At 39.5% G+C, this 13,120-nt stretch overlaps 1 protein-coding gene across 1 annotated transcript; it reads left to right on the forward strand.

Annotated features, from left to right (window-relative positions):
• Nucleotides 1–1,056: 1,056 nt before the first annotated feature.
• On the forward strand, nucleotides 1,057–2,585 carry LOC124875858 (zinc finger BED domain-containing protein 4-like). The gene is made up of 2 exons (XM_047378259.1): nucleotides 1,057–1,465; nucleotides 1,615–2,585. Exons 1-2 carry the CDS (start codon nucleotides 1,080–1,082, stop codon nucleotides 1,973–1,975), a joined length of 747 nt encoding a protein of 248 aa, XP_047234215.1. The 5' UTR covers nucleotides 1,057–1,079; the 3' UTR covers nucleotides 1,976–2,585.
• Nucleotides 2,586–13,120: the final 10,535 nt, after the last annotated feature.

Consider the following 13,120-nt stretch of genomic DNA (forward strand, 5'->3'; position numbering starts at 1 on the left):
ATATAGTTTTATTTTTATGACGGTTCCCATCTAAGATTTTTTTAAGACTGTTTTTGATGGCATCACAAAATAATTAGGGGTGTCAAATTATCGCGTTAATTGCGATTAATTAATTACAGTCATGCTTAGCGCGTTATGTTTTTTAATCGTGTTAATCTAATTTTTAATCTCCAACTCTACTATTTCTGTATGAGAGTTCCCTTTTTATGAAATCTGTTTTTTTATGCATTGGGCTTCTTCTTGCACTTGAGTTATTGAGGGTGGAAAACAATGGTCAGTCACACCCTGAAGTGGACATTGATTGGCTGCCATGGGTGTGTATGAGCTGATAAGCTCAAGTGAGTAGCGGAGAAGAGACGCGAAAATGGAGGAGCATATGAGAGTTGTCGGTCCAATGAATGGGACATTTACATTCCAAAAACACCCCGACGGCACCATTGATAAAGGTAGAGTGATATGCCTTCTTTGTAAGAAGGAGTTTGCTTACCACATCAACGCAAAGCACCCAGTCGCGAGTGCCGCCGCCACAGTTAATGTTAGCAGCGAAGACATTAGCAATTTTGCAAGCCACAGCAAAGCTCTTTGCCAATATAAACTCGAAGAGAACGCCCCATGTATGAGCAAGTCTGCAACCGACAGGCTGACAAATGTTCTTGCCAAGTGGTTAGCGTTGAACTGCAGGCCGATTAATATAGTGGAAGACGAGGGATTAACAGGTGTTGCAAAATGCGTCCAATGACCGATCATACAAGCCATCGTCCAGGTCGACACTGACGACCAAAATCGGCAAGATGTACGATGGTGAAAAGAAAAACAAACTTGAGATTTTGGTGAAGGACTCGCCCAACTATGTTGCTATAACCGGAGATCATTGGACCTCAGCTGGCAATCACAGCTATTTGGGAGTGACCGGACACTTTATTGATGGTGAGTGGAACCTCGACTCATTTGCACTGACCGTCATGAAAACAGAAACCAGGCACTTTGCTGATAAATGGGCCGAACAGTTCCTCAAGGTGGTACATGACCGGGGAATTGAAAAGAAGATATCCACCATTGGTACAGACAATGCAGCAAACATGCTGGCTGCTATGAGAGCCCTTCCATACGAGCACATCGCCTGCAATGCTCACCTTCTCCAGAGGACCATCACGGTCTGCCTCCATAGTAGTGGGTTTGCCGGTGTACTGGCAAAGTGCCGCAAGATTGTTGGCCATTTTAAACAAAGCCCTGCGAGTACCACAGAACTTAACCAGCAACAAGTAGCACTTGGAAAAAAGAGCGAGCAACTTCTACAAGATGTACCGACCAGGTGGAATTTGACACTAGAAACGGTCTCACGCCTCCTACTCAACCGAGAGGCTGTCCAGGCTACATTGGATCAACAGAACCACAGATTGGTCATGCCAAACGAAGCTGAGTGGGGGAAACTGCAGAGGCTGGAGGTCCTGCTTGAACCATGCAGGTAAGCCCAAATAAACACGTCCATTTTAATCAAAAACTATTGTCACATGTTAGGTAGTTACATTTCAGAACAATTAAATTGGAAATCAGTGACACTTTAGTTTAAATATCCAGCTAAGTTTATTTTTGCAAACTTATCCACCTCTGTAGGTATTTGACTGAGCTGCTGGGTGGTGAGGCCTACATCTCTTGCTCTGTAGTGCTGCCTGCTTTTCGCCATCTGGACCGTGTCATGGACATCACTGATGATGATCCAGCCTATGTGGTAAAGTTCAAGAACGCGTTCCAGAGGGACCTGGCAGCACGGCGAGTTGATGCCAATGAGACATGGTTCAAGTTGGCCACAGCACTGGATCCACGTTTTAAGGATTTGAAATGTCTTCCAAGAGAAAAGAGGGAACAGGTAAAGACTATAAGGATAAGCTGGATGAAAGAGTCAAATTTATCAAAAGAAAAATTAATTTATATAGCACTTTTCACACATAAAAATGCAACACAAAATGCTTCATAAAATAAAACAAAAAAAACATCTACTGCACTTAGTGTTAATGATAATCATTCACTCATCCATCTATTAAGTTATTCATTCATTTAGGTGTGGACCAGTCTGGAGAACATGCTCCAAGCAGCAGAGCCCAGAAGAGAAGCTACTCTCCAGCCCTCCACAGAGTATGATGAAGCAGCTCAGAAGAAGAGGAGCATTCTCCTGCTGGGGTCTGACTCTGACTCAGAAGAAGATGGAATGATGTCTGCAGCACTACAGAGGAGAGCCCAGCATCAGTATTGATGACTGTCCCCTGCAGTGGTGGTATGCTCACTCAGGAGCCTATGGAAAGCTGTCAGCCCTAGCACGCAAGTACCTGGCCTCCCTGGCAACCTCCATACCTTGTGAAAGACTGTTTAACCTTGCAGGCCACATAGTACAAAAGAAAAGGGCAGCTTTGCTCCCAGAAAATGTGACCAAGTTGGTCTGTCTCAGCGACTGGCTGAAGAAGAAGAAATAAGAGGCATGAGGTCAGCAAAGCTGCTATGTCCTCTGCCTACTAGAAGTGATTGTTTCAGCACTTTATTTTTGTTATGATGAACAATTATTTTTGGTGTGCTTGCTTACAGCATTGTGATTGATAGGTCTGTTTTATGTATTTTGTTATCTGAAGCAGAGGAAAAGCAACAAGTTCAGTGTTCAATAATTTTATAGTTCATAAAAGTGTTCTTGCCATTTTATATGTTAACTTACAGCATTTTATACGGATCTGATGTTTTAATTTTTTAATTATTTGGAAAAAAAAAAAAAAAGAGCTCAGCAATATTTCTGCCCTAGTGACAGAAACTACAAGTTGAAAGCAGCACTTGGGACTAGTCTCAAATACTGGTCCTTCTCAAAATATTAGCATATTGTGATAAAGTTCATTATTTTCCATAATGTCATGATGAAAATTTAACATTCATATATTTTAGATTCATTGCACACTAACTGAAATATTTCAGGTCTTTTATTGTCTTAATACAGATGATTTTGGCATACAGCTCATGAAAACCCAAAATTCCTATCTCACAAAATTAGCATATCATTAAAAGGGTCTCTAAATGAGCTATGAACCTAATCATCTGAATCAACGAGTTAACTCTAAACACCTGCAAAAGATTCCTGAGGCCTTTAAAACTCCCAGCCTAGTTCATCACTCAAAACCCCAATCATGGGTAAGACTGCCGACCTGACTGCTGTCCAGAAGGCCACTATTGACACCCTCAAGCAAGAGGGTAAGACACAGAAAGACATTTCTGAACGAATAGGCTGTTCCCAGAGTGCTGTATCAAGGCACCTCAGTGGGAAGTCTGTGGGAAGGAAAAAGTGTGTCAGAAAACGCTGCACAACGAGAAGAGGTGACCGGACCCTGAGGAAGATTGTGGAGAAGGGCCGATTCCAGACCTTGGGGGACCTGCGGAACCAGTGGACTGAGTCTGGAGTAGAAACATCCAGAGCCACCGTGCACAGGCGTGTGCAGGAAATGGGCTACAGGTGCCGCATTCCCCAGACCTGGGCTACAGAGAAGCAGCACTGGACTGTTGCTCAGTGGTCCAAAGTACTTTTTTCGGATGAAAGCAAATTCTGCATGTCATTCAGAAATCAAGGTGCCAGAGTCTGGAGGAAGACTGGGGAGAAGGAAATGCCAAAATGCCAGAAGTCCAGTGTCAAGTACCCACAGTCAGTGATGGTCTGGGGTGCCGTGTCAGCTGCTGGTGTTGGTCCACTGTGTTTTATCAAGGGCAGGGTCAATGCAGCTAGCTATCAGGAGATTTTAGAGCACTTCATGCTTCCATCTGCTGAAAAGCTTTATGGAGATGAAGATTTCATTTTTCAGCACGACCTGGCACCTGCTCACAGTGCCAAAACCACTGGTAAATGGTTTACTGACCATGGTATCACTGTGCTCAATTGGCCTGCCAACTCTCCTGACCTGAACCCCATAGAGAATCTGTGGGATATTGTGAAGAGAACGTTGAGAGACTCAAGACCCAACACTCTGGATGAGCTAAAGGCCGCTATCGAAGCATCCTGGGCCTCCATAAGACCTCAGCAGTGCCACAGGCTGATTGCCTCCATGCCACGCCGCATTGAAGCAGTCATTTCTGCCAAAGGATTCCCGACCAAGTATTGAGTGCATAACTGTACATGATTATTTGAAGGTTGACGTTTTTTGTATTAAAAACACTTTTCTTTTATTGGTCGGATGAAATATGCTAATTTTGTGAGATAGGAATTTTGGGTTTTCATGAGCTGTATGCCAAAATCATCCGTATTAAGACAATAAAAGACCTGAAATATTTCAGTTAGTGTGCAATGAATCTAAAATATATGAATGTTAAATTTTCATCATGACATTATGGAAAATAATGAACTTTATCACAATATGCTAATATTTTGAGAAGGACCTGTACAGCGGAATGTAAATGGCTAAAACTGCATCTGTTCAAAACAATAAATTACTTTATAAAACCACTTTTTTGTTATATATCAATCTTTTGATTTACCACAATAATGTAACAAATTGAAATTGAAATATCTCAATCAAGTTAAGGGCCTTTCTCAGCAATTTTTAGGTGAGATTAAAAAGGAGATTAATTAGATCAATTAATTACAGATCATAGTTAATTAATCTCTCAATTGTTTTAATCTATTGACAGCACTAAAAATAATATGCTTATTTATGTGGCTCATAAATATCTGACCTCAAAGTCTGTTGCTGGTTTTCAAAATGATCTTTAGAACACACTGTCAAGTTTAAAAGAAGTCCAGACCCAATGAGCTAGGATTAAACAATGGTATATTTAAAAAAAAAAAAAAAGAAATCTAACTATATCTTAAATTTTGCTGCTGTTCAAAGCAAAAACAATCTCATGGTAATTCCTACATATACATACTCATACCTTTAGCCACATAAAAATACATTTGGTACAGTGCTGGCCGCAAATATTGCACCACTGGTAAAGAGGTGCAAAAAATGTTAATCGATCAAATTAAATAAATTTTTTATTCCAGTAGTATAATCTCTCACTTTAAAGATACCCCTAGATGGCTCTCTAAAATACATATCATGCAACTTTAGTTATATTTTATACAATGCTTAATGTGACTCAGGACCTTCAAGTTAGTTATGTACTACACAACCATTAGTTATATTCCCCCAAAAGTTTTTTGTAGATATGGCAGCTAACAAGGTCATGGACTTCCGGCTAAGCAATTTTTATTTTTTCGCTGCAATTTTGTAGTCTAAGCTCAAGTATGTAGATGCTACTATTGGCACACTAATGTTTGTCACATGGAATGTGCATAGAGTCAGCACCACAAAAAAATTTCAAGATTTTTAAGCAACTTACAGGCAGATGTTGTCTTGTTATAAAAGATTCATAAATTGCCACAACTGCAAATGGTCTTAAACATGAGTTCCCTAATTTGTTTTCTGCCTGCAATAATTCTAGACAAAGGGGAGTACCACTCATAATTTAGAAATATATTAACTTTACAGTATTACAGTTACAGATCCAGAAGGTAGAGTTATAATAATAAAAATATCTATAGATAACCAAGTCATGTCTTGTCGGCATATATACCCCAGATGTTGATGACCCCCCATTCTTCCATATTTGTTTTTTCTACACTGCCTGAAAACTTGGATTGCTCACTTGTTCTTGGGGCGATCTCAACTTTGGTCTAAATGAAGAAATAGACAGGCTGAGCACAACAGGGACTTAGCGCAGTTGGCAATTAATAAATATAGTGCAGTTCATGAGTGTTTACGGACTTTGCGATGCATGGCGATCTCTTCACCCCACCTGTAAAGAATATACATTATTCTCATGTCATTCCCATTGGTCCATCATGCCACATGTCCATCACTCTTAATATCTGGATTATTTCTTGGTCAGCAGCTTGTTGTTGACTGACATTTCAGACACTGAGATACACCCTATAGCTGTCAGCGGTCATGCTCCTTGTCATGGAGTGACATTTTGGACTTGTTGGTTTATTTTGTAATTTTGATTCTCCGTATGGCTCTTTGTTTATTTCTTAAGTTATTGTTTCTATGTTCCCCTCTAGTTTCTCTGTTTACTTTAGTTCATAGTTATTCTAGTTCTTTATTTCCTCCTCCGATTTATTCTCTTGCTTAGTTTGTGTTTTCTGTTTCAGTCCTTTCACCCATCCTCAGCCTTTGTATTTGTTTCACCTGTTCCTTGTCACACCTGTTCCCTGTTTCTTTGATTACCTGCCTTTTGTTCCCCTCTCTGTGCTCTCTGTATATTAGTTGTTCTGTTTGTTTAGTTCCTTGCTGGTTCCTTGTTTCTATGTCGGTGTTGTCTAAGTTTCTATGTCTATGCTTTGTCTATGCTTCGTTTATGCTACGTGTACCATGACTATGTTTTGTTCATGCTTCGTTTTGCTACGTTTTGCCATACTACCTGGAGTGTGGAATAAATTATGATGCGGCTACCGAGCTCTTGTCTGCGCTTTGGTCCGACCCACAGTCCTCCCCCGACACTCCTGTCTCTTTAACTCTAGTAAATAAGAAAGAAAACCCACAAAGCAAAACCTGGAAGTTTATTACATCATTGCTTATTTATTTAAAAGAAGGGTGGACTTTATATTTGGACTGTAATGACCTCCCTGGGAGGGCAGGGACAGCAGTGATGAGAGTTAAATTAATCTCATCACATAAGAACAAAAGAAAATAACAAACGTATTCAGGAATTAGAAAAAAACATTAAATTGTTAGAAGCTTCCCAACGAGAGGAAATGCTGGTCAAAATACATAAAGCAAAACTAGAATTGAGCAAAATTATTGACAGAAAAACCCAATTCTTTGTACAAAGACTTTGAATAGAAAACTTTGAACATGGCAATAAATCAGGTAGCTTTTTATCAAACCAGCTAAAAATAAATAAAGAAGATAACTATATTTGCTGTTGAAGAACTGACAGGGAATACAGTTTATGATCCTGAAAGAATAAACAGCACTTTCTGACATTTTTACAAAGCTTCATACTCACCACAGCTAGACCCATCAGATGACAACATTGATCAAATTCTGAATAAAGTAACATTCCCTAAATTATCAGATAGTCAAGCGATTACCCTGGATCTACCACTGACATCAGCTGAAATTCAGGAAGCCCTCAAAAGCATGCCCAATAAAAAGGCCTGATGGATTTCCAATAGAGTTCTACAAAGATTTCTGGAATTTGTAGGCTCCAACATACCCCAGAATCTTGCAGGAAACCAAGAAAAATAGTGGACTTCTGCCAAATACAAATTCTGCCAACATTACTTTCCTGTTAAAACCAGGCAAAGATCCAGTATTTTCTACCAGGTACCATCCTATATCCCTTCTAAAAGTTGATCTCAAAAGAATCTGTAAAGTCCTCACAAAAAGACTAGAAAAGGTAACTTCTCTCATAATAATAAATAATAATTCCCGCAGGTTATTTAATTTAATAGGTTATTCCTACAGTAAAAACATTTAAACTAACATATTATCTAGATGAAGAAAATGCATTTGATAAGATTTAACTGAAAATTCTTGTTTTGCAGCACTGATTAAATTTGGTTTGGGAAACTCTTTCATAAACTGGTTAAAAATATTATACAGTTCCCCAGCAGCATGTATCAGGACAAATAACCAAACTTCCAGCTTCTGTCTTCATAGGGACACCAGGCAGGGATGCCCACTTTCTCCGTCATTATTTGCTATTTTTATTAAACCACTAGCGGCAGCAAACTAAACTGAAGATATTAAAGGCATAAAATGCATAAATATTGAACATAAAATCAGTCTTTATGCAAATAATGTATTACTTCTTCTTCAGCTTTCACAAACCTCTCTCTCTCTCAGGTAATTGGATTGATAAATTCTTTCTCAAGAGTTTCAGATTATTGTATAAATTTGTTCAAAATCTACAGTTCTTCCAATTAATAGTTCTTTCTACAATTCTCTTAATACACAAATGCAGTCAGGGCATATTACATATTTGGGTATTAATGTTTCTCCTAGTTTGGTAGATTTAACAAAACTAAACCACATCTCGCTTTGATAAAAAGAGTGGAAGTTGATCTTGCTAGATGGAAATCTCTACCCACATCACTCATGGGCAGAGCTGCTTGAGTAAAAATGATGGTCTTGCCAAAAATCAATTACTAATTCTCAATGATCCCAAATAAACTGTCTTCTGACTGGTTTAAATCTCTGGACTCTCTGGAAGATAAAGAAGGACAAGGTCTGCCAAACTTTCATCATTACTTCTTAGCCAATAGGCCACAATACATGTCAAAATGGTTTAAACACAGTCCTCTAGATGAACCCCGGCTAGATGTAGAACAGATATTATGCAACAATATTTCATACCTACCATTTGTTAGCTCAAATATAAAACGACATGTATGCTGAAGATTTTTTCGCTCGCCAGAATTTTTCCTGCATTGTACAACATATAAACCTTTTAGAAATATCTTGAGGAAGACTACAAACTTTTGAAAACCCTATATCCACTTGTGGACATGCGCAAAGTTTCATGCAGCTGATGCAAACTGAAGCAAACTTACAGAGGTTTTAGTAAAGACATCCGTAGGCATTTTTCCTTTGGCACCATATGGCACAATTCGGCAACCTCTGCAAAAGTGGAGATTTCTTGTGTTTTTACTTAAAAAAAGTAATAAACTACTTTTTACATGTCTAAAACAGCTATTTTTATTACCCACATTTATTTTTTTTTACTTTTCAATAGAACAAGAAAAATGGTATGTTGAATCATACTGGAGCACATTTATTGAACAGGAAGCACCAGTGTAAAAAAAAAATCATCTTTGCAATAAAATACGTAACAGCATCGCTAAAAATAAAATAACATCAATTTATGGACAACTAGGAATGAATGTATGTGTTCACAACACCTTTGTTTACCGGGCAGGTGGGGGTGTCGGGGCTAATAACAGATGCAAACATTTCAGTACTATCTTCTTCTGTGTGGCTTACAAATCCATTTATAATGTGACATCACGAAGTGTAAAAAGAAAATCAATCTTTAAAAGTATTTCGCAACAAAACTAAAATTACATACCTTTCAAGCGGCATAACTGCATAATCCAGCTCATCATTGATCATGCCGGGATAGCGTACACAGTGTTTACAATAACAACCTATATTACGCACGCCAATAACTCAAGTTTGGATTGGCTGAATTGCACAAATGACCCCTCCTTTTCATCCTTTGAGCCAGTAGAATAAAGTTTTCTCCACGTCTTTCACATAAATCCCACCAATCAGGAAGCAGACGCCAAGACATCCGGTGAATCCACTTTGTAGAATGCGTTTACTTCCTGCATTTTTCTGATTGAACTACCTGTAGTTTTAACTGTGTTTGGTGTTCGTAGAAATGGTTTATATCAGCTTTTAGCCAGGAGTCTGATGTTTCAGAGGATACCACACATGTCTATGTTTAAGTAAGGGAAGTTGGAGCAATAAACATGGAAAAAAAAAAGAACCTGGAGCTTCCACCGTTTCCGGGGGGCGGGGGGCTTAAGAGGTTAAAAGCCTCAATATAAGCTCCTCTCTGACAGCATAGTAGGAGTTTTTGAAAATTAGAGCCTCTTCTCTAATTCCATGCAGACTTACACCCATCTGGAACAACCCTGGCATTTTACAACCTGCCAGTGCATATGCTGCTTCGGTGCATTGGTGGTCTTAGGTGCCTCCGAAACTGGCGGGGAGGTACCATCATATTGCAGGTGCTCTCTCCTTTAAGGAGTGCATTCTGCTGGTGGGGCGGAGTGTCTGTGGGAGGGGGTGGGGTAAAGTCAACCTAGGTGTCTAGTGTCTTATGTGTTCTGGGAGTTGTTCGAATGTCGGTGTGGGTGTAGGGGGTGGGTTGTTGGCCTTGGGTGAAGATAGACATCGTTTGGGTCTGGGAGGTTCCGATTCGGATTCTGGTTCCTTGTTTTGGTTCTGGTTCCTGATTGTTCTCGGTTCCGATTCTGTCTGGGGAAGGGGTCTGAGGGGTCTGCATGGATTGGGCGGGTGGGCTGGCCGGAATTGTTCAGGGTGGAGTGATCTCGGCTTCTCGGCAGGGTTTGGTTTTCTGTGGGCTCTCTGTCCTTTGTGGGCTTCGGTGTAGGTTTTCTCACGGAGCTGCTTCTGGCTGGTGTATGGATGTCTAGCATGTGTTCTTGGGTTTGGATGCTGTGGGTCTTCTTTTCACAGGGGTGCACTTTCGAGGGGGGGCATTATTTTTGGAGGCTGGTTGGAAGTGCATTTGTGCATTGTGGGCTTTGTGCATGGCTTTTGTTTTGGGTCCTCTTTGCTGCGTTCTGTCCTCCGCTGTATGGCATGCTGTGGTTGGAGGGTGGGGGTTCTGTGGGGGGCCTTGTACTGGGGTGGGATTTGCTTGTCTGCTGGGTGGTTCCTGGTAGGAGGGTTGTGCCTGGTTGGTGGTTTTCACCGTGTCCCTATGGGCACATGCCCCAGACTCTGATGGGTCTGGGGCACTCCAAAGAAGGCTTATTACCAAAAATAAAAATAATTAAAATACCAGTGAAAGCATGCAAAACAGATGATCAGTAGGGGTTAGATTGTTATAATGACATTGTTTTATGATATTATCTTTTTCCGCGGGGCAGGAGCATTCCTTGGTGATTTTATTTTTGAGGAGGGGGTCTGAGGCACGATGTGCTGGAGGTCTCCTGAAATGAAGACAGTCACTGATTCTATGATGTTTTTATCACCCACTGCAAAGCTGTCCTGTCGACTGCCAACTGGGACTTTAATTGTAACCATGGGCATTGGTCTATGGAGACTGAAGATCAAGCTTTTTAGTGATAAACACTCCAGTTGGGTTTGGCCAGCACTGTTTACTCTCAGTCCTAGTTACATAAGAACAGATATTTTAATCTTACACAGCATAAACTTCTAAAAGAAGAAAAAAACAAACAAGTGAAAAATGTCCCTGAGGGTCAGAGTTCCTGCTCCCTTGTGCTGATCCTCGTGATATCCTGCAATACCCCTCCTCAACCCCCTTGCTACAACACAGAGATTCTTTGTGTATTTTCATCAATAAAAGCAAAATCCCAAAACTATAGCAGGATTATGCTTACAGATATGCACTGTCCAGTTGTTGTAACAACTACATACTTAGGTGATAATTTTTTATAAAATAAGGTGATATAGTAGAATAGGTTTTGATGAACTCCGTCTGAAAGCTATATTTAATATCAGTATTTTTATATTTTTAGAGAACATAAATCTTGAATGTTTACAGCTTTCTTTTTGTTCTGAGGATTTTATCTTAACAGATACATACTCAAAGTCCTGAATGAAAACAGAGAAATAACAACATATCTGCAACAGAAGAATGGGACACTGAAGTTACAATTTTACCTTTAAAGTAGGCTGCACAATAACTGGTAAACATATATCTGTGATACCATTGCTAACAAGGTGCTGAAACCACATTTCTGACTTTTTTTCTGTCTTTCCAGTTCCAAAGGTCTCCACGCCTTTCTGTGAGTGTGAGAGTCCTGATTCCCTAAAAAAGCACATTGGGTGTGCCCATTAAGGGCAGGTAGAGTCTATCCAAATCGCAAAATAAAATATCAATAAGCAGAGCCCAATGCATGACACTTGGATTATAGTATCCAACCAAATGCTGCATCCTAGCAGTCTCTTGCAATTGTGATATTGCAGTGATGATTACATTTCAGTTTATCAGCTCTAACCGAAATGATCTGAGATAGTTTGGGAACAATATAGGGATGCCCTGGAAGAGCCTCCAGGGTTTGGAGCAGATAGGATCAGAGAACAGTGATGGATGAATAGATGTGTGTGTGTGTGTGTGTGTGTGTGTGTATGTGTGTGTGTGTGTGTGTGTTTGTGTGTGTGTGTGTGTGTGTGTGTTTGTGTGTGGGTGTGTGTGTGTGTGTTTGTGTGTGTGTGTGTGTGTGTGTGTGCGTGTGCGTGTATCTTTCCTCAGAGGTAGTAAGTTAGTCACTTCAGCACCTGGATTGAAAGGAACAGCCTTGGATGCGTCAGAAGAATAACTCATCATGGTCTGAAAGTTTGCAATTTTGTGATACATTTCCAACAATTTCAGTAATAATAATAGTAGTAATAACTTAATATTGGTAGTTTTTAATGGATTAATAGGAAGTAAGCTTTGTAGATTAGAATCATATTTTTTTGTATTTTAGATTACAATTGAGTTGGTTGAATTATTTTCGAAAAGCATTTTTGAACAGGCTTTAAATATCTAAGCAGTGGATCTGCAGCTCCTGAGCAGCACATGTCCATGTCAACATGCTCTTTTACCACTCGCTATTACACTCTGAAAACATATCAGACCACAGACTGGGTATTTTTCTCAATCAACATGTGTGTGATTGTTAAATAAACTACGCATCTGTGTTACTTTAAGTTCTTTTTGGTTTGTGTATTTCCTTCTGTGGCTCAATAATGACTCACTGCTGGATGCTTGTCATCTGTCCAGAGACAGACCAAAACTGTGTCCAGGCATTGTAAGAGACTCCGTGTGCTTCCACTGGCCTCTCAGCTGTGACATGCTAGAGTGAGGAAGGGCTGGTCCTGTTGTCCAGGTACATCTTCTTAAAGAAAATTTAAACAGACTACATGTGGTTTTAATATTGTAGATGCCAAACTGAAAAGAGTTGAATACAGACAAGGTGCAACTAGAGCAAAAACTGCTTTAAATGTTCTCCTGTATACACTCCTTTGCTTATAAGCTGTGTTTCATCCCCTTAAGTTTTATCTTCTCTTTTTTCATTTCTTATTTTTTTTATTTAGCTTCCTTTTATTTTTGCTTTAAAGCCATTTGTTTAATTCTTCTCCCTTCGTTCTTTGTTAAGCACATCCAGAAAGTCTTATACTTAAAAATTATTATATCAGTGCTTCTTTTTACAGAAAGCCAACCCATTTGTATTGTTTTAAAATAAAAAAGAGCCATTATTTTTCATTGGCATAGCATATTTAGTTTAAGGATGTGGTTTTTTATGTGTTTCATTTGTTCTTTAAAAGTCAGATTTCAAAGTTCCAAGGTGGCAAAAAACAGAAGGCCCACCTAAAGAATTCAAAGTGGCAAAGTTGGAAATTTGTATCAC

The sequence above is a fragment of the Girardinichthys multiradiatus genome, chromosome 1, assembly GCF_021462225.1.
Source record: "Girardinichthys multiradiatus isolate DD_20200921_A chromosome 1, DD_fGirMul_XY1, whole genome shotgun sequence".
Classification (NCBI taxonomy): Eukaryota; Metazoa; Chordata; class Actinopteri; order Cyprinodontiformes; family Goodeidae; genus Girardinichthys; species Girardinichthys multiradiatus.